At 46.1% G+C, this 26,890-nt stretch overlaps 1 protein-coding gene across 1 annotated transcript in view; it reads left to right on the top strand.

The window, feature by feature from the left end:
- The window catches only part of FAT2 (FAT atypical cadherin 2), a gene marked incomplete at its 5' end in the record, with an annotated part of 45,933 nt that overhangs the window by 11,069 nt on the left and 7,974 nt on the right, over window positions 1-26,890 (top strand). The window contains 16 exons of the mRNA XM_082006122.1: window positions 775-1,086; window positions 1,743-1,953; window positions 4,378-4,517; window positions 6,287-6,562; window positions 7,014-7,224; window positions 8,226-12,278; window positions 14,522-14,718; window positions 15,350-15,503; window positions 16,279-16,512; window positions 17,306-17,695; window positions 19,020-19,234; window positions 19,875-20,012; window positions 20,678-20,821; window positions 21,524-21,721; window positions 22,797-23,604; window positions 24,393-24,538. Of these exons, the coding sequence (XP_081862248.1) occupies window positions 775-1,086; window positions 1,743-1,953; window positions 4,378-4,517; window positions 6,287-6,562; window positions 7,014-7,224; window positions 8,226-12,278; window positions 14,522-14,718; window positions 15,350-15,503; window positions 16,279-16,512; window positions 17,306-17,695; window positions 19,020-19,234; window positions 19,875-20,012; window positions 20,678-20,821; window positions 21,524-21,721; window positions 22,797-23,604; window positions 24,393-24,538 (7,827 nt within the window). The remainder of the gene's footprint in view (window positions 1-774; window positions 1,087-1,742; window positions 1,954-4,377; window positions 4,518-6,286; window positions 6,563-7,013; window positions 7,225-8,225; window positions 12,279-14,521; window positions 14,719-15,349; window positions 15,504-16,278; window positions 16,513-17,305; window positions 17,696-19,019; window positions 19,235-19,874; window positions 20,013-20,677; window positions 20,822-21,523; window positions 21,722-22,796; window positions 23,605-24,392; window positions 24,539-26,890) is intronic.

Raw genomic sequence — 26,890 nt, forward strand, 5'->3', positions numbered from 1 at the left:
AAGAGCTTTCCTTGCAAGTTGGAGCACAGAGAAAGAATCTCATCCCATCAGCTCCCAACTGCTGGGAAAGTTAATTAAATGGTGTGTGTTGCCCTAAGAGACAGCTGCAGCAGTACTGCGGGGTTTATTATTTCCTCACTGAAGAATGGAGCAAAAGGCCTGTTCTGGAAGCTGTGGGAATGCAGGAAGAGGACTGGAATTGTCCTCTAGCAGGATGGGTAATAGGTTATGGGGAAAGAGCAAGCCAGACAAATCCACCCCCATTTATCTCATTGTATCGGACATTGCTGTGCAGCTTTGTGTTACTGGCCCCCATCCTTAGCTGCTCCGAGCTATGCATATTTACGTTAGAGGGATCTTGAAGTCTTTCATTCTATCAGGGTGATTGAGGATGATACATTTCTCTCTGCATGCTGGGAGTGCACACAGGCACAGCGAAGTGAGAGTGGGTGGTAACTGGCCAAACCATTGCAATACAAATGTTTTGAGTGGTGTGACCCTTAATGACCAACCTGACCCACTGCCTAGAGCAACTTCAAGCAGGAGCCCTGCAGACGTGTCTCCTTGTGCATGCACAAGCCTCGCACAGTGCCAGCTACAGCCACCAGATTTTACCCTGCAGAGAGGAGCAATGCCTCTGAAAATGTTGAGATACAAATGCAGATCCACACAAAAACCCTAGTTTAGTCATTGCCCATCAGGATGAAGGTTGGCTGCTCATCTCCCAGGTCATGACAAAGAGCTCTGTCACCTACTCCCTTTGCTTGCTGGCAGGTGGCTGTTTCCGACAACGGGGAGCCAGCCCTGAAGTCCACCAGCAGAGTCGTGATACAAGTCCTGGATGCCAACGACAGTCCTCCCAGTTTCCCCCACAAGCTCTTCATGGTGCAGCTTCCCGAGAGAGAAGCCTCGGAGAGGCCAGTGCCGGTCTATAGGCTGATCGCTTCAGACCGTGATCAGGGCCAGAACAGCCAGATCACCTACACCATCGAGGAGGAAGAGGAAGGGATATTCACCATCAACCCCACAACTGGCATGGTGTTTTCCAGGAAAGCTTTTCCTGCCTCTGAATACAACATACTCACGGTGAGAGGAGAGGGAAATGGAGAGAGCCAATGGGAAGAGGTGGGTGAAGAGGGAAAGAGAGCAAAGGCTGCAGAAACAGAAAAGATAAAAGAAGGAAAGAGATCAAGAAAATGCAGCAGTGGAAGGAGAGCTTGAATGAAACAGCCTTGGGTTACAGGGAGAGAAACTGGGAGGGAATGATGGGAAATGCAGAAGGTAAGCAGCTATTAAAAATGGAGAATAAATTTAAAACTAACTGTCCAACCCACTCTCAGAGATGAACACAGTGATCCATGATCCCATATGGATGTGGACCTGAACCTGAACAGTTGTTGGGTTTCAGCGGTGCTTCCATTCAGCAGTCTGATCAGGCCATGGGGCTTGGATATATGTTTAAAGCTCTCCGATGCTCTGTGGGTCCTTGCAACAAGGCTTGTGATCCAGGTCTCTGCTGTGGATTGAGCTTGGCAGATTTGCTTGATGGTCAAGAGGAATCTGGGTTGCACAGCTCTACCTTGGAAGCAGCCAGAGCATGGGCCACTGACTTAAGATTTGTTTTGTGGCATTTTGGGTGCACTTGGACCTGAAACTCCTGGTGGGTGGGAGAAACGGCTTCCCATGGGGCTCCCATGGGTTAAACCAGCCTTCTCCCTGACTGCATATGCATTTCCCGGCAGGTCAAGGCAACAGACGGCGGCAGCCCACCACTTTCCTCCCACGTGCGGCTTCACATCAGCTGGGTCACCCGGCCCGGCCCCTCCTCGGAGCCACTAGCTTTTGATGAACCCCATTTTAACTTTGCCGTGATGGAAACAGATCCCGTAAACCATATGGTGGGAGTGATCAGCATTGAAATGGGCCCCAGCCAAGTGTGGTTTAATATCACAGGTGAGACACAGAAATTAAACCAGGGCAGTGGTGTCTGGGAGCACTTGCCCCAGCTCCCTTGGCTTTCAGCACCCGCATGCCTGAGCTAATGAAGTTTTTTGCTTTAGGTGTAGGTGAGCTACAGGGAAAGCTTTCTCACAGACACCAAAAGGCTTAAACAGCAATAGACAAAGCTGCCCATCCAAGGCCTCCGGTGCCAAGTGCAATTATCTAACACATATTTTTAATGACATTCTGGGACTTGCCGGTGATTGAGGTGTTCTCCGATGTCATGTGAAAGGCAGGGCATGCCAGCCCCAGCTCCTCCTGGGAATCGAGTGACACTGTCGGTTGTGGTACAACAGCCTGCGAGGATCCAGGTGTCTGGCTGGGTCTTGCAGACACCCCCCATCAATCCCTCACTGCTGAGCCCATAGTCCCGACAGGGAGCCGAGAGGGAAGGATTCCTCCAAGAGCTGGTCTGACCTGACTGGTGGGGCTCTCCTTTCCACCTCACAGAATCCCAGGAATGACTTAGACATGAAACGTGAAGAAGCTCTAGGGCCTCCCCTAAGACACACGATGCCAGGGCAGAGGGGACGTGGGCTGTCACCCCAGGGGACTCGTCAGGCAGCGCCTGTACAGAACTGGTCCTATGAATGAGGGCCAATTGTGCTCATGTAATTTGGTGGTTTGAAGCGGTGCCCCAATCTGCCTTGCACAGCCTTTCTCTGACACTGCCTGCGGGGCTTGCCCTCATCAGACAAAGCCTTACTTGGGCGAGTGAATAGTTTTACCCATTACTACGTTAGGGCAGGGATAATGGTGTATAAATACAATTAAGCAACAAGAGATACAATGCTACAAGGAACAGACAATACCAGTGCAAGGCTTATCTGGCATTTGTAGCATCTGCTTGGGTTTGCAGAATTAACGGTATATTCCTCTGAATGTTATCCCATCATTTCCCTGCTGAGTGCTTGCCTGTATGCTTGACCTCATCATTACCAGTTTCTAGTGCACCAAGTGCTACTCAGGGCTCTCTTGGTTTCTATACTGGTGGAAAAGGACAGGGTTTAATTTTCCCTGCTAGGGAAGCAAAGCATCACGGTGATGCAGAGATCCAGGAGCCTTCAGCACCTCGTTCAAAAACTCGCCTTTCCCGGTCCACAAAGGCTTTGTCACTGCGGTTGATGGCATCTGCAAAAACTGACAAAGTATCATCTTTCTTCATCTCTTTTCTTTCTTGGGCTTCCTCTTTCCCTTTGGCACTGTGCACCCTCTCTTTTCTCAAGGAAAGGTATCCATGGGTCTCTCTTTTCCTCTCTGCTTCTTTCTGTCCCCTTCACAGCAGGAAAGTGGTGGTCCAGATGGCTGGCTACCACTGCCTTTCTCCTGCAAGGGAAGATCTGTAATTTAACCACCAGCCAAGATTTTTCCAACTGGTAAGAGAATAAAGCAGAATCCAGAGCATGCAGTAGCTGAGAAGGGAGAAGGTGAGACTTGGGACAAATCACAGAAAACTGCTTCTACCTTTCCATATCTTGGAACAGCGTAGCAGTGTTTCACATACGAGAGAGAGCGAACAGGCCACCAGCAACTGAGGCATGAGAAAGGACCTGCCACGCCAGGGCTGAGCGGCAACGGTGTGAGGGACAGCCTTCTGCTGCTGAGCAGCTCAAGCCTGTGGTTCCCTGCACTATGCAGCCATCTGGGTTGGAGACAACAGGCTCTGCTCACCCTAGAAGCACCGTCTGCCTCCCCAACTGTTCAAGTATTGGGCTGCTTCAGGTAGCTCACCGGCTCCCAGCCGTGGCAATGAAGACCATTGCTGATATGCCCACAGTGTGACCTTGAATTGGAAGCCAGCAAGAGCATTGTTCAGCCCTGCAGGTCCCTGATCCATGCTAAGCCTGTGATGCTGCATAGCTGGAGACCTTGTGCAAATAAATCAATGCTCAGATGTGATTGTTGCAAATTTAGCCAGGACATCATATGCATACATGCACCCTTTCCCCTTCTCTCCTCCCCCTCCTTTTCTCTAATTCTCCTTGCACTTCTTTGTCACCATCTGTGACTACTTTTTTGTCCAGCTTCATCATGTCCTACTCACCTCCTGTGTCCATCTATCACATTTTTTATTGATTTTCCAGATTTGGGGGAAACCTCAGCTACAGCATTTTCCCCAATCTAACTGTGGCCAAAGAGCTGCGGCAAGCGCCTACACATCCCCATTCAAGATATATTGCCTGGCATGCCACATATCTGTGGCTGGGCATGAGCTCCTTGTGTGATTGTGTCTGGTGTCTCACCCTTTGGATCTCAAGGCAGCTCCTGGAATCCCTTCCCCTGCAGAGGCTGCTGGCATCTGCAGCTTGCTCCAGACAGAAATCTAACTGTAACTGCTCCCCTCATTTCCTTGTCTCATCTTTTCCCTTATCCCAGGTGGTGATGATGACATGGATTTTGACATTGAAAAGAGTACAGGCAGCATGGTCATTGCAAGAGCCCTCGATGCAAGGAAGAAGTCAAGCTATAACCTGACAGTAGAAGTCACTGATGGATCCACTACCATCAAAACACAGGTAGTGTAGAGACCCCATCTACAGTGATTATATGCGAAAGGGAATCTTTCTTCTGAGCTCTGGATCAGGTGCCAGGTACAAGAATGTCCTTACACTGTGATCTGACATTACACAGTGACCCAAGTACCAAGCTAAGATTTTTTTTAAGTTGTTGGAAACAGAAATGGTCTAGGAAAGCCCCAGCATTTCCTGTTGATCACAGCCAGCACACAAGGACACATCTACACCACAGACAAGCTGGGGTGGCAATTCACACTCTCAAACCTCAACCTGCTCTCAGCTGCTCAGGCTGAACTACAACATGGCTGGGACAAGATGCTAAGACATAAGGGAAATACATATGCAGTTAGATCAGGCTTGGGTCCATGGTTCCATGTCAAGGAGTATTCCTGGGGCTTGCTAGCCTATGTAAAGCCAGCACAGACACATCTACAAGAGGTGAGGTGAGGCCCTGCCCTGCGCTGCTCCAAATGCACGAGGTGGGACATTCAGAACATATCTGCACTGACATCCATGGGGCTCAGTGGGGCAACTGCAGAGATGCTGTGTCCTCTGAGTTGCCACATGAAAAGGAAGCATTGGTGAAAGGAGGCATGCTGCTCTCAGGCATGGCCCCAAGCCCCAGTTAAAATGGCTGCTGAGATGTGCCCATCTTTACCTACCCTCAGGAGGGGTATTCAGGGCTTGATCTTTCACCAAGTGTTTTCTCCATGCATAAGCAGCATCCAAAAATCCAACCCTCGCTGCACAGGAAGACCTAGAATGTGAGTCATCTGTCAGTGACGCTTATTGTGGGAAATTCACTGCGGGGGATGATGAGTGAGGAACACTACCATTCCTGTGAAACCAATGCTAACGGACTGCTATCTATCTCAGCTATCTTCAGGTATTGTTCCAAATAAACAAACAAAGCCCCACCTTGCCTGGTGTGCATTCCCTGCCACCTTGCATCTCATCCCTACATTTATTTTGGCACTTAAGACCACTAGCAGATGTCAAAAAACCTGCTAGTGCAAAACACCCATGGCATGTTCAGGTTTGCTAAAGGAAGCGAATTATTACACTTGGTTGGGACTTCTTAAGATGCAGTCAACACTTCAGTAGGGGGGTCAGAACAGTCAGGATAGGAGACCAAACAGAAGAAACTAGGTGACTTTGCAGGCAGGACTCAGGCAGTTCATTCACAGAGGTTTGATGTTAAATGCAGAGGGGAGGACTGGGCTAAAAACTGTAGACCACAAACTTTGCTTCTGCATAACTTCTCCACACACATGCTGCTCTTGAGATAGGCCAGCCCCTCCCTTCCTTTACCAAACATCCTCTCTCTGTCAGCTTGCTGGTGTGTAATTAATGAGTGCTGGTGTGGAGGCACCAGCCAGCAAAGCTGGCACCACGGCTGAGCAACTGCTGCTTTTCACAGCAGGCTCTGACCGTTTCCCCGTGTGCCAAGTGCAGGCACATTCGGTCTGAATAGCTTGCCAGGTTGGAGACATTAAAAAAAAATGAGAGGAAGCAAACTGAAAATCACTAAGGGAAAGCACAGCAGGAATTCCTCTGGGAGAAGGACAGAGGTCCTGAAGCTTCCCCAGGACAGAAGATCCTGGGGAAGCTCCCAGTCACCATGGATGGCAAAGCCCCAGAAGTGACGATTACAGCACTGAGAGCATTGCTACACCCCAGAGGTGTTGGAAGCTGAGATTTTACATGGCTGCATAAGTCAGGTTGCTCTCATGTCTCTGCTGCCCTCACTGTGCTGTCTCCCCCCATAGGCATTTATCCACGTGATTGACATCAACCAGCACCGTCCCCAGTTCCTGGAGAGCCATTACGAGGTGAGGATTCCTGAAGATACACCCTCGGGTAGGGAAATCCTTCAAGTCAGTGCAACAGACAAGGACAATGGCAAGGGGCTCATCTACACCATCCATGGCAGCATGGACCCCAAAAGCACAAGACTTTTCCAGTTGGATCCAAGCAGTGGGATCCTCACAACAGCAGAAGGCTTCAGTTCCCAGCCCATGCCACAACACACCCTAACAGTGATGGTGAGTCCCAGCCAAACCCTGATGAGTCCATCAGCTTCTCCGGGATATGTGGGTCAAATGGAGAAATTCAAACTGGTTCTAGTCTTTAATGGAGGAGTTGTCTAGAATAACAGGGAAGAGGAAAGCAGGGTGTTAACCTTTACTATATAACCATCCTGGATAAATCTAGGAAACACCCTGTTTTCCTCTAACCATGTGCTGAGCCCAACACGTGCTAATTTCACTGGAGGGCCACTGGATTCTTGTACAAGAATGTTAATGTTTGGTTTCAAGTCCAAGGCTGAGTTTTGGCGCTGAAACTTACAGGCTCATTCCCACGCAAGAGATTGGTACCACTGAAACATGCCACCCTCTGTAAGAGTCATGATGAGCTACGTGGAAGCCTCATGCAGGAAAGGCTGCCTACTACATGCCCTGATGTGACTATACCTGCTCTTCCTCTGTCATTCAGGTACGAGACCAGGAGGTCCCCATCAAGAGGAACTTTGTTCGGGTCATCATCCACGTGGAGAACTGCAACCTTCACCCTCCACAGTTCAGCAACATCCATTATGAAGCAGCAGTGCTGGACTCAGCAGTGCTGGGCACAGAGGTTATACAAGTCAGAGCCCTTGATCAGGACCAAGGAGCCAACGCTGAAATCCACTACTCCCTTCAAGCAGGTGCGAGCCATGCAACAAGACAGTTTAGGCTATGAACATGCCTGCATTTCCATGTTCTAGCTAGTGGTCAGACAGTTGACCAGCTTTCTCTAGCTGTTGCAAAGAACAGTAAATGGCTGCACATTGATAAAATGTAATTTTTTTCCTATCCAGAGGAAATCTAGAGCAAGCAGGTAATTTCCGTATTATGGAAAAAGCATCATTCCTTAGGAAGACTGTTCAATGTTGAGTCACTGGTCTAAGAAAAAATGTGACTGGACAAGTTAGTACAACTTAAAATCTTCTCTTCCCTTCCATGGGAACTGAGGGAGAGATCCTTGTCCAGTTGTTAGGCAAAAGTACTCCCATTCCCACAGCAGCCATCATCACTTTCACCAGTTCATTCTACAAAGAAATATACCCTTGAGGAAAGGTGAGCACCCTCTCAGCATTAGCTGATGGTCGTTTGGGGTCATACAAGCTCACTGGGCTTGTATGTAAGTATTTTATTATTCACTCTAGGGGTTAAAACTTAAATATTTATGGCTGTGCCACACTGCTTATTTAGCAGGTAAATTCTTTGCAGGAGACAAGCCATCCTTTGCTCCATCTTTCTCACTGCAATTTAGATCAAGGACTGAGGAATTTAATTGCTCCTGAAGTATTGCTAATTATAAGCATGACAGGGCTTGAAGCAACTAGTACAGCCTGTGTTACCATGTTCTGCACACGAGGCAAAAGCTTCAAGCACATGCTCTACCACCACTAAATATGCTCAAATTAGAAGGGTATTTATCTTTAATTTACATTTTGATTGATTTAAAAGTTAGCGCGTAGATCTCAATGGGTTCATTGTTGTTAGAATGAAAATTATTTAGAAATTAATGAAGATTGTTGTCTTCCAGTGAAAGAAACAGATGTTAATTAGGTCTGAAATCAGGCGCATCTATGGAAAAGAGGTTCAGAAAAGCAAAACCAGTAGGGTGTATGCATTCTTCACTTTGTAATTTCTCTTCTTGCAGGTAATGGGGAAGGTTTCTTCAGCATCGACCCATATTCTGGAATTATTACAGTTGCCCAGAAACTGGACCCATCCAGGCAGGAGCGATTTACTCTTATTGTAAAGGCAGAAGATCAGGGGTTTCCCCAGCTTAAAGATTCTGCTACAGTACATGTCCGCATTAGACCCTCTGATCGAACTCCTCCAAAATTTCCAGAGGCCGAATACATCACAGAGATCAGTGAATCCACTGCTGTTGGCACTCCTCTGATCCAGGTTTCAGCCACAAGCTTGTCACCAGTCAGCTATGAAATAAAAGATGGAAATGGAGATGGAGTGTTCTCTATGAACTATCAGTCAGGCCTTGTTTCCACTCAGAAGAGCTTAGATTTTGAGCAGGTATCTTTTTACCAGTTGAAAGTCCGTGGCACCAACATGGCTGGAGCATTTATGGACACAATGATACTTATCTACGTCATAGATGAAAATGACAATGTGCCCGTCTTCATTAAGCCTTCCTTCGTTGGCTGGATCATGGAGAATGCTCCATCACAAAGCATGGTTCTGGATGAAAACAATGCTCCCCTTGTGACCCATGCAACAGATGCTGATCAAGACTCCAATGCTCTGCTGGTCTATGAGATTTTGGAACCAGAGGCACTGAAACACTTCACAGTAGATCCCAGCACAGGGACGCTTACCAGTCGTGCTGATATAGACTATGAGCTCACCCCAGTTTTCCACTTCAGTGTACATGTGCATGACAGTGGAAGTCCCAGCTTATTTGCACCCAAGCCAGCCAAGGTCACAATCCATGTTAAGGATGTGAATGATTCACCTCCAGTCTTTTTCAAAGACATTTATGAGCTTTCTGTCTTACTACCTGCCCACCCAGGGATGGAGCTTTTGTCAGTGCAGGCAAAGGATGTGGATTCAGAGGTGACCTACAGCATCGTGGGAGGGAACCTTGATAATGCTTTCTATATTCATCCACTCACAGGTCTCGTCTCCATTCTTAATGCTACTGGCCTAGGACGCTATCGTGAACTCACAGTCAGAGCTGGTGATGGCTTGTATAAGAGTACTGCTCTGGTTAAGCTAAATTTAACTCAAGCACAAGGTACTGGCTTAAAATTTGATCAAGACATATATACAGCAACCGTGATGGAGAACTCTACAGATGAGAAGACTCTCACTGTTCTTGGGGTCAAGGGATATCAGCTAAATGAACCACTTTTCTATTCACTTTTGAATGGAAAGGAAAGATTCAAAATGATCCAGGCATCTGGAGTACTCCAGACCAAGGGTGTGAAATTTGACCGCGAAACACAAGACATGCACGAGGTAGCTGTGGAAGTGAAGGACAATAGGAAACCACCAAGAGTGTCCCAAGCCACAGTCAAGGTTTATGTACAGGACATCAATGACAATCCACCACAGTTTGAGAACGTGCCATATTACACCTCAGTGCAGGATGGCACAGAGCCAGGTGACGTGCTTTTTCAGGTGTCAGCAACAGACAAAGACATAGGGGATAACGGAGCCATTACCTACTCATTTGCAGAGGAGTACAAATACTTTTGGATTGACCCCTACCTTGGAGACATCTCACTTAAAAAGCCTCTTGATTATCAAGCTTTAAATAAATACAACCTCCGAGTCATTGCTAAGGACAAAGGTGAGCCTCCCCTCCATGCTGAAGAGGAGGTTGTGATCAGTGTGAGGAACAAAACCAACCCTCTGTTCCAAAGTTTGTACTACCGAGTGAAAGTGCCAGAAAACATCCCCCTGTACACATCTATCCTCCACATACAGGCTCGCAGCCCTGAAGGCTTACGCCTCATCTACAACATTGTGGAAGAAGATTCCCTGAAACTGTTCAGCACTGACTTCAAAACTGGTGTCCTTACTGTAACAGGCCAGCTGGACTATGAGCTAGAGACAAAACACATGTTCACCGTTAGAGCCACAGACACAGCACTAGGGTCTTTTTCAGAAGCCAGGGTAGAGGTGGAGGTAGAGGACATTAATGACAACCCCCCCATATTTTCTCAGATCATCTACATGGCATCTGTCTCAGAGAGTTTGCCAGCACAGACCCCTGTTGTCCAGCTCTTTGCTTCTGATAAGGATTCAGGCAGAAACAAAGTGGTCTCCTATCAGATCTTGGATGATGGTTCAGATGCTATCAAGTTCTTTAATATTGATGCCAGCACAGGGCAAATAACAACGGCTCAAGCACTTGATTATGAAAAAAATCAACAGTTTCGCCTGAAAGTGAGAGCTGCAGATCATGGGATGCCTCCACTTAGCAGTGATGCCCTGGTAATTGTAGATGTGACAGACATCAATGACAATCCCCCTGAGTTCAGCCAGCTTCAGTATGAAGCCAAGGTAAGCGAAATGGCTACGTGCGGGCACATCGTGATAAAAGTCCAGGCCCTGGACCCTGACAGTGGAGACACCACACGACTGGAATACGTGATACTCTCAGGCAATGACAATAGGCATTTCACTATCAACAGCACTTCTGGAATAATATCCATGTTCAACCGCTGCAAAAAGGACTTGGCGTCATCTTACAATCTCAGAGTTTCTGCTTCAGATGGAGTCTTCAAGAGCACTGTGCCTGTGTATATCAATACCACAAATGCCAACAAATACAGCCCCTCTTTTCAGCAGAATGTGTACGAGGCAGAGCTGGCAGAAAATGCTGAGATAGGTACCAAAGTGATTGAGCTACTGGCTATTGACCCAGACGGTGGCCCATATGGCACCATAGACTATACCATCATAAACAAACTCGCCCATGAGAAGTTTTCCATAGACAATAAAGGCCGTATTGCCACACTGCAAAAACTGGACAGGGAAAATTCAACAGAGCGAGTCATTGCCATTAAAGTCATGGCCAAGGACGGGGGTGGGAAGGTGGCATTCTGCACTGTCAAAATAATCCTTACAGATGAGAATGACAACCCACCTCAGTTCAAAGCCTCTGAATACACACTGTCCATTCAGTCCAATGTAAGCAAAGGCTCCCCCGTCATCCAGGTGCTGGCTTATGATGCTGATGAAGGTGCAAATGCAGATGTCATTTACTCCGTTGATTCTGTGGAAGATGTGGCAGAAGACCTTGTGGAGATCAATGCTGCCACTGGGGTTGTTAAGGTCAAGGAGAGCCTTGTTGGTTTAGAAAACAGAGCCTTTAACTTCAAGGTGAAAGCTGAAGATGGCAGACCCCCTTACTGGAACTCCCTTGTCCCAGTGAGTCTTCAGATTGTCCCCAGGGAGGTGACATTGCCAAGGTTTTCTGAGCCTCTTTATACATTCTCTGCATCTGAGGATCTTCCAGAGGGATCAGAAATAGGGTCAGTCAAAGCTTTTGCAGAGGATCCCATCATATACAGCCTGGTGAAGGGAACCACTACAGAAAGTAACAAGGATGAGGTGTTCACACTGGACGAACAAACAGGGGCTTTGAAAATCAAGAAGGCCATGGATCATGAAACCACCAAGTGGTACCAGATTGATGTTATGGCTCACTGCTCACATCAGGAGACTGAGCTGGTCTCTCTGGTCTCTGTGAACATCCAAGTGCAGGATGTCAATGACAACAGACCCGTTTTTGAGGCAGATCCCTACAAAGCTTTTGTCATGGAGAATATGCCATCAGGAACCACAGTCATTCAAGTGACAGCTAATGACCAGGACATGGGAAGTGATGGACAGGTGACCTACAGTCTAGAAGCAGAATCTGGCAACCTCCGAGGACTCTTCACCATTGATGGTGAGAGTGGGTGGATCACCACACTAAAGGAGCTGGACTGTGAAGCTCAGGAGATCTATCGGTTTTATGTGGTGGCTACTGATCATGGCAGGAAAGTCCAGCTCTCTTCCCAAACCCTGGTGGAGGTCACTGTCTCTGATGAAAATGATAATGCTCCACAGTTCACCTCAGATTTCTATAAAGGATCGGTAATTGAGAATGCAGAGCCAGGGCAGGTTGTTGTCACACTGAGTACCATCGACGCAGACATCTCTGAGCAGAACCGGCGGGTCACATGCTACATAACTGGTGAGTTTTTCCTGGCTTTAAATCTTCAGTGAGCAAGAATAGAGTCTCATCTCCAAGTGAGGATTTGATACTTTGTCTTACAGAATATTAATAGAGAAATAACATTATATTGACAGTCCTATCAGAAGCAGGAGATGAAGCCCGAGCTCTGTCATGAGTCAGACTCTTTAGTTAGTCTGGTGCATGCAAAACTCTTTAGTAACTAACTGCAGTGGGTGGAATTGTCGTTAAAATAACTATCTCACCACTGAATTGTCCTACTTCTTTGGAAATAAATAAATTAAAAAAATATATAAAAGTAATTACACAGTACTGTAGATATATTTATTTACACTTTCTTAACAGAGGAATAATTAAGACAGTGTAATTGTAATAACTATTGGAAGGACAGAAGCGGTGGTACAGCAGGAAGAAAAGTTTTTCTCACATAGATACTGTGAACTGTGTTTAAATTCTTTGACCCAGCTTTTTCTCCTGCAAACAGTGCAGTCAGTTTATACATCACACATACGTGTAGCCTGCCTGTATTTTTTAATAACTATATATATGCATATAGGATGCATATAACTTTCTGGTATTAAATGTGTTACTTATGAAGCCACTTTAACTCTGACTTAAACAAACAAGTAGACCGCACAAGGCTGCAGTTAACCACTCTGCAGACTGGTGGATATTTGAGACTGTCATGTCAATCTCAATGAAGGTTTTGGCTAACAAGAAATACTAAAGTTGACTTTTGCATCCCTGAAACATCATTTGTGTCAGCTAAAATTAACCACCACTGTAAAACAACAAAAAAGTTATACTGGAATGTTTGTTGCGCATCTGCACAAGTAGAAGCTTGATTTCACGGTACTTTTTGACCCCAAAGGGCCTTTCTCAGACCTGAAACAGATACTTCAAATTAAAATGTTTGTTCAAACTCAAATGAGGACCCTTCAGGGTCAAAACATTTAGCCAGATCATGCTGCAGCCTGTTATCTATTATTGTAACCATCCAAAACAGGGGAGGAATGCTGGTACTTTCAATTGGTTTATGGCATGCCTACGTATTTGGAAGCCTTTGAGAGGAAAGATTAAATCCATTGTTGTATTCGCATTTCTGCCATCTTAAAGGTAGTAGTAACTTCCAACTACTTTAAAACTGAGAGAATGCACGCTTATGTTGGTGGTGAATACTTTATGTTCTCTCTGCCCTGTACTTAGAAGCATGGGTCAAACTCTACCCATAAACATGTAAATACAAGTGCAGTATAGCGTTGCAGCTGAAGAAAGGAGGAGGTGAACATAGAGTGTAGCTTCCCATTGTTCACATACACATTGATTCCAAACACATGGAAACTAAGTCTGAGCATGGGCTAGAGTCTTCCAGCATCAGAAGAAGGGCTAGAAGAGGTCTTGTTGTGCCTCGAGATTCACAACCTCATCATCACAGTGCAAATAAAAGCAGAAAGAGAGTTACTTTACCTGGCTGTGTGAGGCCCTTCAGAGTCTAACGCAAACAAGCCCTGCAGCCAGCTCTCTTCATTGCCTCCCATTACCTAACATGCTCCCTCCTTCTGCCCAACGGCGTGGGTTCAGCAGAGGACACCAGCTCCTTGCCAGAAGAGAGGGTTCTCCAGGGGCAGCATCCACTCCATGAGCAGCATGAATCTGGTGGACCAGAGAGTCGGCTTAGTCTGGATTTACCTGTCTCTCATCATCTGGTTCTTACAGAATCAAAAAGTAGTCCCAGAAAGCACAGCTATATCTTAAACACATCTATAGGTTGAAAGGAAATACAACTATACATAGTACTGTAAGTATAAGATCCAACCAATTTCTGCAGGGTATTTGCAACTCTCAGAGCCCTTTAGCAACATGCACCAAGAAAGACTGACACGCTTTGGGAAGGTGAGACAATGTGGTTTTGAGGCAATGAATATGCACATCTGCAGAACATTACTGAGACATTTTTGCAATCAGGAGTTGTTTCCTCCTTCCAGCCCATTTGTCTCCCCAGTGTAATATGCAGACAGTGAAAAAAAGGAACAGGCAGGGTATTTCTCAGCTGTGCAGGGAGGTATACCAAATGTTCCCCGCCTGGCTGATACACCACCAATGCCCTCTCTGCATCACCACTGCAAGTCCTTCAGCTGTCCTAAAGGACCACCAGTGGACACACCTATATCCCCTTCCCTTACCACTTCTGATTTTCAGTACTCAGTAAATGCCTCTTTTTCTTGCCTCTTGCCCCCTTCTAGAAGGAGATGTACTAGGACAGTTCACAGTTAACCAAATTGAGGGAGAATGGACTATTTCTTCCAAGAAACCTCTGGACAGAGAAGATACAGAGAAATATCTCCTGAAGGTTATGGCCTCCGATGGGAAATTTCAGGCTACCACTGAAGTGGAGATTTTTGTTCTGGATATCAATGACAACAGCCCTGAGTGCGGCCAGGTAAGACAACTGTTCTGGGACATTGGGAGCACGAGGGGAGTGGCTGGGAAGGAGAAAACACAACAGCAAGGAAGAAAGAACAGAAAGAGTATGTTAAGAGGGTTTGGCTTGTCATAATTCTTCTCACACAATCCTGTTGCTTTGATTATGCTTAGCAATTTTAATTAAGCTGCATGTCAAGCAAGAACATTAAATCTAGCCTCCAAGCATGTTTGCCAGCAGTAAGTGAGCACCTAAGCATTATGAAGGATAATTTTTGGAGATAAACAATGCCAGGAAGCCTCCTGGGTAGGGGCATGTAAATTACAGAGTTTTATATCCTGCTAAGCTGAGAGATTCCCATCAGGAGGTTTGTTATTGTAGAGAGCTGATCACTGGTATGGATGTTACCCATGGTGAGAAAGAACAGAAGTGGTTGCTTCCCAAAGGAGATTCAAAGGCTTGTGTGAAATGAGCTCACTGGTCCCAGTCCACACCCTGGCAGCCAGCAATGGGAGGCACATCTTGTGCCCCTGTAAACCACATGGTTTGTTCTTCTCTACGAAGCTTCTTCTAGTCCATTCCTCCCCATACAAGATGAAGGTATTTTGGAGATGGCTTAGATACCAATGACACCTTCTGTCCTTGACAGCTATTCTATACTGGGAGAGTCTCTGAAGATGCTCTGCCGGGTCTTTTCATTTTGAAAATAACAGCAACCGACCCTGACATCGGCAGCAACGCTCAGATAACGTACAGCCTCCATGGTCCTGGCGCAGAGGAGTTCCGGCTGGGCCCACATACAGGTGAGAGCTGGGAAGTGGGATGCTTTTATCTTCTTTCTCATCCACTCCCAACAAATGCCAGCTCCCAGAATAGCTCAACACTTATCTCCTCTTGAGAAAGCGAAAGGACTGTGCATTCCAGTTCCCCCAAGCCGGGAGGCGATTCCAAACAGGCAGGTTTATTGCAATACAGTGTAGGAGAGTGAGCTCTGCATCTTCCTGCTAGCTTTCTTCACAGATGTTGGCATTAGCATTGTTAAAACGAAGGGCAGACACTGCTGCTAACAGCCAGGTCTCAAGGAGGTGTGATCAGCAAGTATTACAGTGCTGGCTTGAGCCAAAGACCTAAGTTCTAAACTCTTATCAGGTCTTGGGACAGTATATTTGTCCAAAGGTTCCCTCCTTTCCAAGAAGACAGGATGATCATTCTAGAGATCACTTGGGGTTCATTACAACACAGAAAGCTTAATGCAGCAGGTTTTATAAAAGTGTTTAGAAGTACAATTTATTTATGAGCACATTTATCCCATGACGGCATCCCTCACACAAAGTTCAGTGCGACTCGCAGGACTTCCCGTGCCAAGCCCTGCCAGGGCACTGGCTGGCAGCGATCTGAGAACAGCCCCAAGCAATGTGGTGTGGACACTCCACCACTATTAGCTGGATTACAAACGGTCTTCAAACCCAGTCTGTTGTCTCCCATGGTGCATCCAGGAAGGTAGCATGCTTGAAGCTCTCTGAGCTGTCCTGGGCTGCAGTTGCAGAAGACAAAACCATCTCCTGTTCTTTCCAACAGGGGAACTGACCACATCTGCACCTCTCGACCGTGAACAGAAACCTACGTACCATCTTGTAGCCAAAGCAACTGATGGTGGAGGCCGCTCCTGCCAGGCAGATATAACGCTGATCATAGAGGATACAAATGACAACGCACCGAGATTCTTCCCCAGTCACTGCGCCGTGGCCGTTTTTGACAACACTACAACAAAGACACCCATCGCCGTGGTTGCTGCCAGGGACCTTGATGAAGGTGAGTCAGAATGGGATTTAATTTTTAGTAGAGTTCATCCTTCATCCTTAATAGAAACCTTTGAAACCTAGGGAAGGCATTCAGCGATGGACATAGATGATTGAATCTTGGCAAAGATGTGCCTGGATCTCATCACTGACATGTTCTTGACTAGCAGGTTGGCATCAGAATTTTTGTGACCTTGTAGGAAGTTCAATACCAGCAAAGGCAGACTTCAAGAACACGCTCAGTAGCTGTAACCATGATGCATGGTGCAAGCTGACACACAGTTTGTCTGGGATCCAAACTAGACAGAAAATTTATCAAAGATGGAGATCAAGAATGAGCGTAGTAAGGAAAAAAGGAGCTTTAGATCTGGATGGGGTAGGTTATATGGATAAAAAGGTCCTGAAGACACAAAGATTTTCAGAAACATAGGTAAAGCTCCTAAGAAAGGAGCTTTTAATAAATCTCTGAAGCAAAGACTGAATTTACATTAACAGAGAAGCAAGATTATATTTATCTGCTTTAGAAGCAGATATGAAGGGAAATGAAGTTTAAAACCAAGGGAATTAAAAATCGGAAGCACTAGTAAATACAGACAGGTGATGTTGATGGATGATGGTGAGGGTGACTAAATGTCTGAACCTCCAGATGGACAGGAGCACAGTTGATGTTCACACAGCCTCCATTTTTCCTAGAAATGTAAGGTTATTTAGGTACACATGGTTCTAATGGATTAAAAAAAAATAATAATTAAAACTGCAGCATTCCTACCCATGAATTGAACGCAGCCTGTCCCTTATCCTTCCAGGTCTCAATGCTGAGGTGGTCTATTCTCTCCCTGACTCTGCCGATGGACACTTTTCAATCGAGGAAACCACAGGGGTGATCCGCCTGGAAAAGTCTCTGAAGGATTCCCAGCACTCGGCGTTTGAGTTGACAGTCTGTGCTACTGACCGGGGCACCCCAGAGCCCCTCTCTGCTCTTGGCACTGTCACTGTGTCTGTTGTGGATCTAAATGAGTATCTGCCAGTTTTTCTGGCCCCTGAATATGTGGCCATGGTAAAAGAAGATGTGGCCGTAGGCACAGAGGTCCTCAACTTGTCAGCATTGACAAGGGACAATTCAGAAAACACAGAGATCAAGTATGAAATTGTGAATGGCAATGACCATGGGAAATTTCAGCTCAATTCAAACACAGGTAAGGCGGTGTCATGCCCAAACAGGTCCAGGTGGACCCAACATCAAAGTCTGTCCTTGTATACGTCTTCTCTAGTTCTTCTTCATTTGGCTTGCACTTCTGCTCTCCTCTGTCTTTAGCCAGCACAAGGGTAGGCATACAGTCTTCTCTTCTACCCTAAATTTTGCCAGCCAAATCACTTAAAGCATGATCCAACTCTTATTGAAATTGATGGAAAGATTCCTATTATGTGTCTGTAATCTGAGATGGGTCCACAGGAATGAGGAATACATGGAGAACAAGGTGGGGAAATATTTCCACTTCAAAATGCAGAAGTTGATTTAATTTTTAAAAAGTCTCTCCATCTTAATCTCACACGGAACCTTTAGCCCAGGGTAGCAGACAGGTTTATTAGGTAGCACTCAATGAATGCGGGTAATACCAATCTATTAACCATGAGCAGGTGTTGAGCCAGGTTTACTAGCCAAATAAAGCACTGCTCTGTTTGCACAGTGATCTGATAAGAGCTGTTACCGGAAAGCCAATGATATCCCTGAAATAAGCGTCATCAACAGCCTTCTGCCCTTGGCTGTAACATCCTCATCCACAGTTTCTTCCTCAGCTTCTCTGTCCCCAAGGCTTTTGCTAACTTTTCTGCACCAATCTTATGAGTTTGTACATTTTAAAAGACACAGAACAGTGTCATTTCCAGAGAATAATTTTGTGACTTTTTCAGTGCTGAACTCAGGAAAGCATTCATTGAAGTACACAGGCACATTCTGTCCTTTTTTTTTTTTTCCTTTCACTTTATGTCTCTAGTCCCTGATCCTCGCTCTTTTTTTGAGATTAACAGCGTCCTCCTTTCTGTGTTGCATCCCAAGCCTCACTTACAAATCACAGCATCTTGACACACATCTGTTTCTTTTGTACAACTCTGCATCTACATCTCACACCTTTTCATCCTGCCTGTGACACAGTTCAGTGATGTCCTACTACTGCCTTGGTCACAGCTTCCAATAGAGCTGTTCGGCTCTGATCTTATTTTGTCCCAGATCTCCTCCAATCAAGATTCCTGGATACCTTCCAGAATGAGAGTTTATTTCATCTCTTCAAACACTTGCTACCAGAATAAGGCAGGTTATGGCAGAATCATCTCAATTATATTTTGGTTTATGTGATGCCATGTCTTTCAATATCCTGATTTAACCAGTCAAAGCTAGGTCAACAGCACCTTTTCAGCTGGCAGTTTGGCAATCATCTCAGTATGTCTCCAGTATTCCAAGAAATCTCATGTGCCATTCATTCAAAGCATCTTCTGTTGTTTTCTATCCATCTGCCAATGCAGGTACCTTATACATAAATGGGAGCTTGGACTTTGAAGCGAGTCACGAGTATTACTTATCCATCGAGGGAACGAGGAAGGGCTCAGCTTCTCTCAGCGATGTGACCATGGTTGTCATCAACATAACTGACATTAATGACCATGCACCAGAGTTCATCCAAGACCCTTACTTTGCCGATATCCGGGAGGATGCTGCAATTGGAGAAACCATCCTCACGGTATGATTATGAACCGGGCCAGATGTCTTTACCTATTCTTTTACTTGTGCTATGCATTTTTACTCTTCTTTTGCACTTTACTTTTCCTTGGACACAGCCATGTCAGTGAGTTTGTAACATTCAACATCTAAGAATTAAGCATCACTTTAAAAAGGGATGATTGCCAGAATTCCTGACACTCCATAGACAGGGACAGCGCTTTGCCTTAGAAGACATCTTTAAGTGGAAGCTTGAGATGCCTAAGGGGGGGGTCAGGAGCTTTGAGGACCTCCCAAGAGAGTTAACATGCCTGCAGAAGGCCAATACCCTTGCAACCTGAGGAAGGCAGAGGATTCCTTGGGCAGAATAGTGGAGCCCAAGGCATACCCATGTCGAGTTCCCTGCCCGGCTGGTGTTACCATTACAAGGGTGGTAAAGTCAGGAAAGAGACAATGATAAAGGCATTGTTGTAGCTTTGAGTTTTGTCTTGAAAAAAACCTAATGAATAACATTTATGTAAACCAACTTCCCCCTTCTTCCTCATTTGAGGCAAGTGTAAACCAGTATCCTTAAGTGACAAGGAGGTCCTGCCTGCCCCCATTCCTCCATTGCAAGGCTTTTTTGGGCCAGGAGGCCTAGCTTTTTTTCCTCCTCCTAACAGGTGTCAGCTGATGACTTGGATGGAGCAATGAACAACCAGATCACCTATTCAATCGTGGGAGGGAACCCACTGGGACACTTTGCCATTCAGCCCAAAAATGGGCAGATCAGCATCGCCAAGCATCTGGACAGGGAGGAGGTAAGTTCAATAAAATGGGGACAGGAAGTCTAAAACAGATGTGCCCAAAAAGACTGGGGGAGCACAGTATATTCAGCTACCTCCTGTTTTCTCAATGATCTACTCATAATACCGTAAGCAGAAGGCAAGTCTTTCATTCATTCATTTTCTAGACTCACACATACTGCTGTAGGAAGGCTGGGCTTTAGGGAGGGCAATATAGCCTTCAGTGCTCACCGCTCTGGGCTGTGGTCTGCTCCACTGGTGCTTCAACCTGGCTGGGTGAGAGTCAGCCCCAAACTGGAAACCAGCATGGTTGGTTTCTGCTTCTCTGCATCAAAGCATTATAGAAAACAGATGTGGGGAGGAAATGGAAAGGTCATCTGGACAATCTCTCATTCATAAAGCAAGCAGCTCAAACCATTATGGACAGATGTTTGCCCAGCTTGGTCTCATCCATCTTTGGCAAGTTGTTGCCACTCTTTTCAACTATTATGAGGCTAATTTTCTTCAGCAACATGCTTTGAGATTTATGGATGGAGAGCCTTAGCCAAGAGCAAAGCTATTGCTATGGTGCAATGCATGGCCTCAAGCATTTTCACAAGCTGCAGCAGAGTAAAACTTCAATGTGAAAAGGCCACCATTCCTCTATTTCTCCAAGTAAACATACACTATAAATCCTCCAGATCCCCAGCTATTCCCTGACAGTTCGAGCCACAGACAACGGTCACCCTGCTCAGTTCAGTGATGTCGCTGTGCGTGTCCATGTGTCTGATGTCAATGACAACCCTCCTCGGTTCTTCCAGCTCAACTACAGTGTGGTGGTACAGGTAAGCCGGGAGACGGTTTGTTCTCCCAGTCCATCTCACGGTACTAAGGTACTCTTGCATGGGCTGCTGTTGCAGCAAAGGGGTGAGTCAGTGAAGAAGCATGCTATTGCTTTGTGCTCACTTCCACAAAGAACTGGTAGCATCTGCAGGGACAGATATTCTGCCAACAGATGCCATTTTCTCTTTCCAATAGCTTCAGGCACCTCCTGACCTTTCAGTACACTGAGTGCAGAGCATTTCACACCTTCCAAGCCTGACTAGCAGCCCCCTTCTGCCTTGCAATTGTCTATGTCTACACCACAACATAAAGAGCAGACCCAAGTACAGGGTCAAGCATCGTCATGTCTGCTGGATGCAGTCCAGTGGTCACTTGGACTCATAACACCTATAGCTACTCAGAAAGAAGCATACACAAAACATGCTTTCATCTGCTTCTGTGCTGACATGACTCAAGGAGAAAGCAATGGCGCCAGCTCAACTGCACTTAGCAGCCGCACATGTAATGCCATGAAAGGGAGTCCCTTGCCACCACTGGGTCTCTGCCATTGCTGGCAAGAGTCTCAGTCTGTGTGTACCCAAGATTCACATGGGGTATGGGATTTGTTACCCTGTTCCTGATCAGCAGCTCTAGGGGCACTGTGGGTTCCCCTGGACCTTTTCTCTGTGCTTGCCTTTCGCCACTAGCATCTTTCCCCATTTCAGGAGAATGCTCCCATGGGTACAAGCATCCTGGAACTGATTATGAGCGACAGAGACTCCCCAGAAAATGGACCACCGTATTCATTCCAGATCACCCAGGGCAATGATGGGAAGGCTTTTGATGTTACCCAAGATGGTCTGCTGGTGACATCATCTGTCCTGAACAGAAGAATGAAAGAACAGTACCTGTTACAAGTCCAGGTAGAGCCTGCCTTACTGTTCTAGTGTCTGAATTCCCCAGCCAGATTTAGTAGTAACGAAATTAGATTAGGATGGCATATCTGGATAGAAACATCTCTGGCTTTGGAGAAATCCAATCCAGGCACAAATAGTGCAGCTTGGAGCCAGCTCCAGAGCTTATTTCTCCACACAGTCTGCCCACAAGAAGCTGGAGGCCAGCTTCTGCCTTGATAAAAATCAGACAATACGATCATGAGAAACACTCTGTCAGCAGTTTCCTTGGGCAGATGCTTTTCCCAGCATCATTCTAGTGACTTCCAGTTTAAAGTGAGATCTGGATCTGGTCCTACAAACTTTCTCCAATTATCCATGTCATTTAAGAAGTGGTTTAAATTCCTCTTCAAAGAGGTTTTCTATTGTTGAAGAGTGAATTAATTATTTTTCAGTAAGGGAAGTCCAGTACAAACAACAGGATAATAACATGTAAAGTATATATGTCTTCAGTAACGGTAGTTGTTCTAAAAGCTAGGTACTATACATTATAAACCTCAATAACTAATGGCCTAAGATTAGGGGGAAACTTATCCTATAATCTGATTATTTGCATTTTTCTATTTTGAGGTTCCTTGACTCACACTAGACAGACATTGTCAGAGGTGGGATACAGGCTTAAATAGTCTGGAAGGTGAGCAAATGTGTTGATGTGCGTAACTGCTTTATATCTTTGTACGCTCACTTACACATTGAACCCCAAAGATTGGCAGCATCACTAAAGATGATTAATCCTCAGGAAATCAGAACCACTCAGGTGTGCCTCAGCTGCTGATGAGCACACACAGAAATGAGTGCAACCCCACCGCTAACAGAAGGCTTCAGTCAGTCTTCGTGCTGGAAGGCATGCTGTCATTTCCCTAGGGCCAGCTCCAGGCAGAGGTCCAACAGTGCTGCAAATTTTTCCCATTCTTTCTTTATTTCCCAACCAGTTTCCACCCATCGCTACCTGCAAGGCACTTTCCTTCGCAAGTCTATCTAAGTCAGGCGAGGTGACAGTAAGTCAGCATGTGGTTATAACAGATCCTTCTGTTTTCCTTGACAGGTCTCCGACAGCGGTATCCCTCCCCTGTCCTCTTCTGCATTTATAAATATCCAAGTGACTGAGCAGAGCCAGTATGCCCCCTCAGCCCTTCCCCTGGAAATATTCATCACCACCAACGAGGAAGCCTTCCGAGGTGGCGTTCTGGGCAAGATCCATGCCACGGACCGAGACCCCCATGACACGCTGGTGTACACTTTGGTGGCAGAAGTGCCCCAGGAGGGGCTCTTCTCCGTTGGGGCTGCAGATGGGAAGATCATTGCTGGGGACAAGCTTCCCAATGGCCACTATCTTCTGAATGTGACAGTCAGCGATGGTACGTTCATAGCCACCACCACTGTCAATGTCCATGTGTGGTGCTTCACACAGGAGGCCTTGGACAAGGCAGTGGTGCTACACTTCCGCCACATCTCCCCTGAGGAGTTTGTGGGGGACCATTGGCGCAACTTGCAGAGATTTCTGGGAAACATCCTTGTCACCCGGCGCCAAAACATCCACATGGCCAGCTTACAGCCTGCAGCTACCTCTGATGGAGTGGACCTGCTCTTGGCTGTTGGAGAGCCACACGGCTCCTTGTATGAGCCTCGGGTCCTTGCAAATAAGATCACTGTGTCAGCTGGGGAGATGGACCAACTTGTCGGTCTCCGGATGAAGAAGGCAATTCATGTGCCATGTCATGGGCCAGATTGCACCCACCGTGTCTGCAAGGAAACCATTCAGCTGGATCCAGGCATGATGTCTACTTACAGCACTGCCCGACTCAGTGTCCTCACCCCACGGCACACCTTGGAGCAAATCTGTTCTTGCAATGGTGAGCAATCCTTCCTGGTAGCACCTCACACTGTAAACCTGGGCATATTGTGTTTTCCTTCAGTGCACTGTAAAGCACCTGGGCTTTCCATGGAATTAAGTTGTCCCAATGACCAGCAATTCTGCCTGCTATTTCAAAGCCAAATCTAAACTCTTAGAGCTTCACTTAGTCTAAGTTTCACTGAGTCTTTTTTATTTATTAATCTCTTATAGCATTTCATTAAATAACAGCAACATCTATCCATGTCATTGGGAAAAGTCACTCATACCTAGCAGGTAATGAAGCTCAGTATCAGAATTTCAATCTTTGAGCTCCTGTGTTGATCCTACAGTCAGCAAAATACAGACTGACAGATAAATTTGAGGAAAGGCAAATAAAGCATATCTGTTTTAATCACTCTAGAATACTTCCAGAAATGAATGGAGGTGCAGGGATAGAGGTTAGCATCACTTGGGTAGGAATGGTAGGAGGATACCATAGAATAACATAAAGAGTTACTAAAGGTGAGGAAATGGGTGTTGTAGACCACACTGGGGGCACCTTGGAGGTACTATAGGATAGAAATAGCCAGACTGCTGTTGCAGGGTTGTTTCACAGTTGAGTACATATAAGAAAAACTGGGAGCTCCGACTGGGAGCTGTGGCAGATGCAGTGCCCCATGGGCTGCCATGGATGGGACTGTTCCTGGACAGTTATGGTGTCAGGCTGGCAAAAAGAGGCAAGGGTTGATACAGTCCATAGTCTCAAAGTGTGACAAAGATGAGACCTTTCATTTATTCTTCTTCCAGGAACAGCTGTGAGGTTTGGGGGCCACAGCTACATTTGGTACCAGCACTCACAGATCGGCTCCTGGCACATGCACTTTCGCCTGAAGACCCACCAGCTGCATGCTGTCGTGTTCTACGCTAATGGGACTGACCATGCCACTTTGGAGGTATGTATTGCAATGCATGGGGATTTTTTTTTTACAGCATAAGAGACACCTACCATTTTGGGGAAAGGAATCATGGAAAGAAGATACAATAATATGTACCCTTAGTAAGTCATCTAGCTAAAATATAAGACTTGGGAAGACCAAGTGAGAGCCAAACACAGTTTGGCAATTGCTGCAACCATAACTAGTGAATCATTTTTTACATCTGTGAATACACATACTAGTTTCTGGCTTGAAGGCAGCATATCATAGATCTACATCATCATTTTTTCCTTACAGTTTGCTTCTCCATTCCTCTCTTATATGACACTTCTCAAGGCAAAGAATTTACCAGGTGGAATCTTCCCCAGACCGGTCTGCTTCCACTGTAGCAAAGGGCAAAACCTCCCACCAGACCGTAGCAGCAGAGTCAGACTCCCAATGACCACACAAACCATTTGCCAGAACACATTATGGCTCAACCTTAAGGCCACCAAGACGAGGCAGCCACATTGGGCTAGAAGGTTGGGGTAACAGAATAGAGATGAGGAGGGCACAGGTGACCTCTGAGAATGGGAGTGATATCACCAGCCTTTACCTGCACCAGAGCGCATGCATCTAATCAAATGGACTTCAGATTAAAGGTCCTTTACAGTAATAGAGAGAACAGAAAAAACAAGAGTCTTAAATGCTATTTCTCAACCCCCCCACTCTTTTCAACCACTTTCTTTGGGTGGTTTCACTGTTCAAGACACATGCAGAGCCAGGAACATTTCAGTCTGATCACTTTCTTCCTTTGGTTCCATATGAATCAACTCAGCAAAGATCATCTCCCTCTTCCACTTTGGCAACAGGAGAAAAGCAGCAGATGACTAAAGAATAGAGTTTTTGTGTATTCCTCCTCAATTAAAATCTGCCTAATTGGAGACCAAGATCATAAGACATACTTACCAGCTTACAGGGATTTGTCCCTGAGACTAATCAAGTTGAGATCTACACACTGTAACCTACCCGGAAGTGTTCATCCTGTCCCTGAATTCCCTCATCCCTTCTCATGGTTTCACAATCCCATCTTCCTATTTTGAAATACTTTTCTTTCCACAGTTATAAAAGACCCACACAGACAGGGAGCTGCACAGCAGCCAACACCCAGGGACCTGCCTATAGTACATACTGCAGGCTCCTGCTACCACAGCCGTCGCACCTTAAGAGCAAGAGCAGAGAAACATCATCCATATGTCCTGTACCCATCTCTGAAAGTGACTTTAAGCTGTGTTTTAAAGGGCTGATGAGAAAAACTTAGCCTCTCAAAAAGGCTCTCTAGCTTTCTGCCCTGTCTCTTGGAAGGAGAGTCACCAAGTAGTTCAAGCAGAAGTCCAGCACTCAGGATGGTGCTCAGAAAGGATCAGATGGCAGGAAATTCTACTGAGCCAGTCCTAACACACAGAGTCAAGGTAGAAAAGATTCATTATTGATGGAGTTCAGTGTGCCCACTGATGTCCTATACCCAGATGTCTCCACAAGCTTTTCAATAGGAAACACTCATAAAGCCTCCACCATAAAGTTGATTGTGAATCATTTCTTCCCTGACTCACTTTATTAACAATATCTTGGAGATCAAACCTTTTCTAGACTGTCTGGCCTGAAAAAACTATAGTCGTCCCTCAAGATTTCAAGCTTTGTGGACTGCAGTATTCTAGGTATGAGCCAAAGCTTTGAAAGAATCATAACCGATAGTTTGTAGATGCATATCATCGCCCTTCCAATCCCTGAGCTCTCCCGATATTCAGAAATCAGGTGCAGCAAGAGGATGGCAAACCAGGCAAGCTGGGAAAGGCTTGGCAGCCTGTCGTTCTTGCTCCAGGGAATTGAGTTCTCAACTCTCTCCCAGCCCCAGAAATCGATAAGCCAAATCTACAGACCCATCTGAAGGGAAATCGTGTTCCTCCAGATGAAGTGAAGTGACAAAGTTCTCTGGCGTGCTTGCCAATTGTGCAGAGATTTACACACATGTTGCCCTGAGGCCCTTCCATGGCGTGTGCCAGCTGCATCTAGTTCTTCCTTCCTTCAGCAGTTGCTCTCCCCTCCCACTGAGATTTATTTATACCATGGACTTCTCTAGGACTGCTATCCTGCTCTGCTTTTAACTCCTCCAGAGCATCCCCATCACATCATATGTAGGTTCCTCTAGAGTTCAGCATAGCCCATAATCTAATCACTCCTCCTCTTCTAGCCTCTTCCAAGGTTTACCACTCCTCACGGTCTCCAATGCCCCATGGAGATCTCTTTTGCCTGGGATGAATTGCTCAATGTTACATAGCAAGATCTGCAGGCTTTCCACGAATGTTTCATTCCATCTCTGTTCTCCTTCTC

Source organism: Phaethon aethereus (genome assembly GCF_964289735.1).
Source record: "Phaethon aethereus genome assembly, chromosome: 14".
Taxonomy (NCBI): Eukaryota; Metazoa; Chordata; class Aves; order Phaethontiformes; family Phaethontidae; genus Phaethon; species Phaethon aethereus.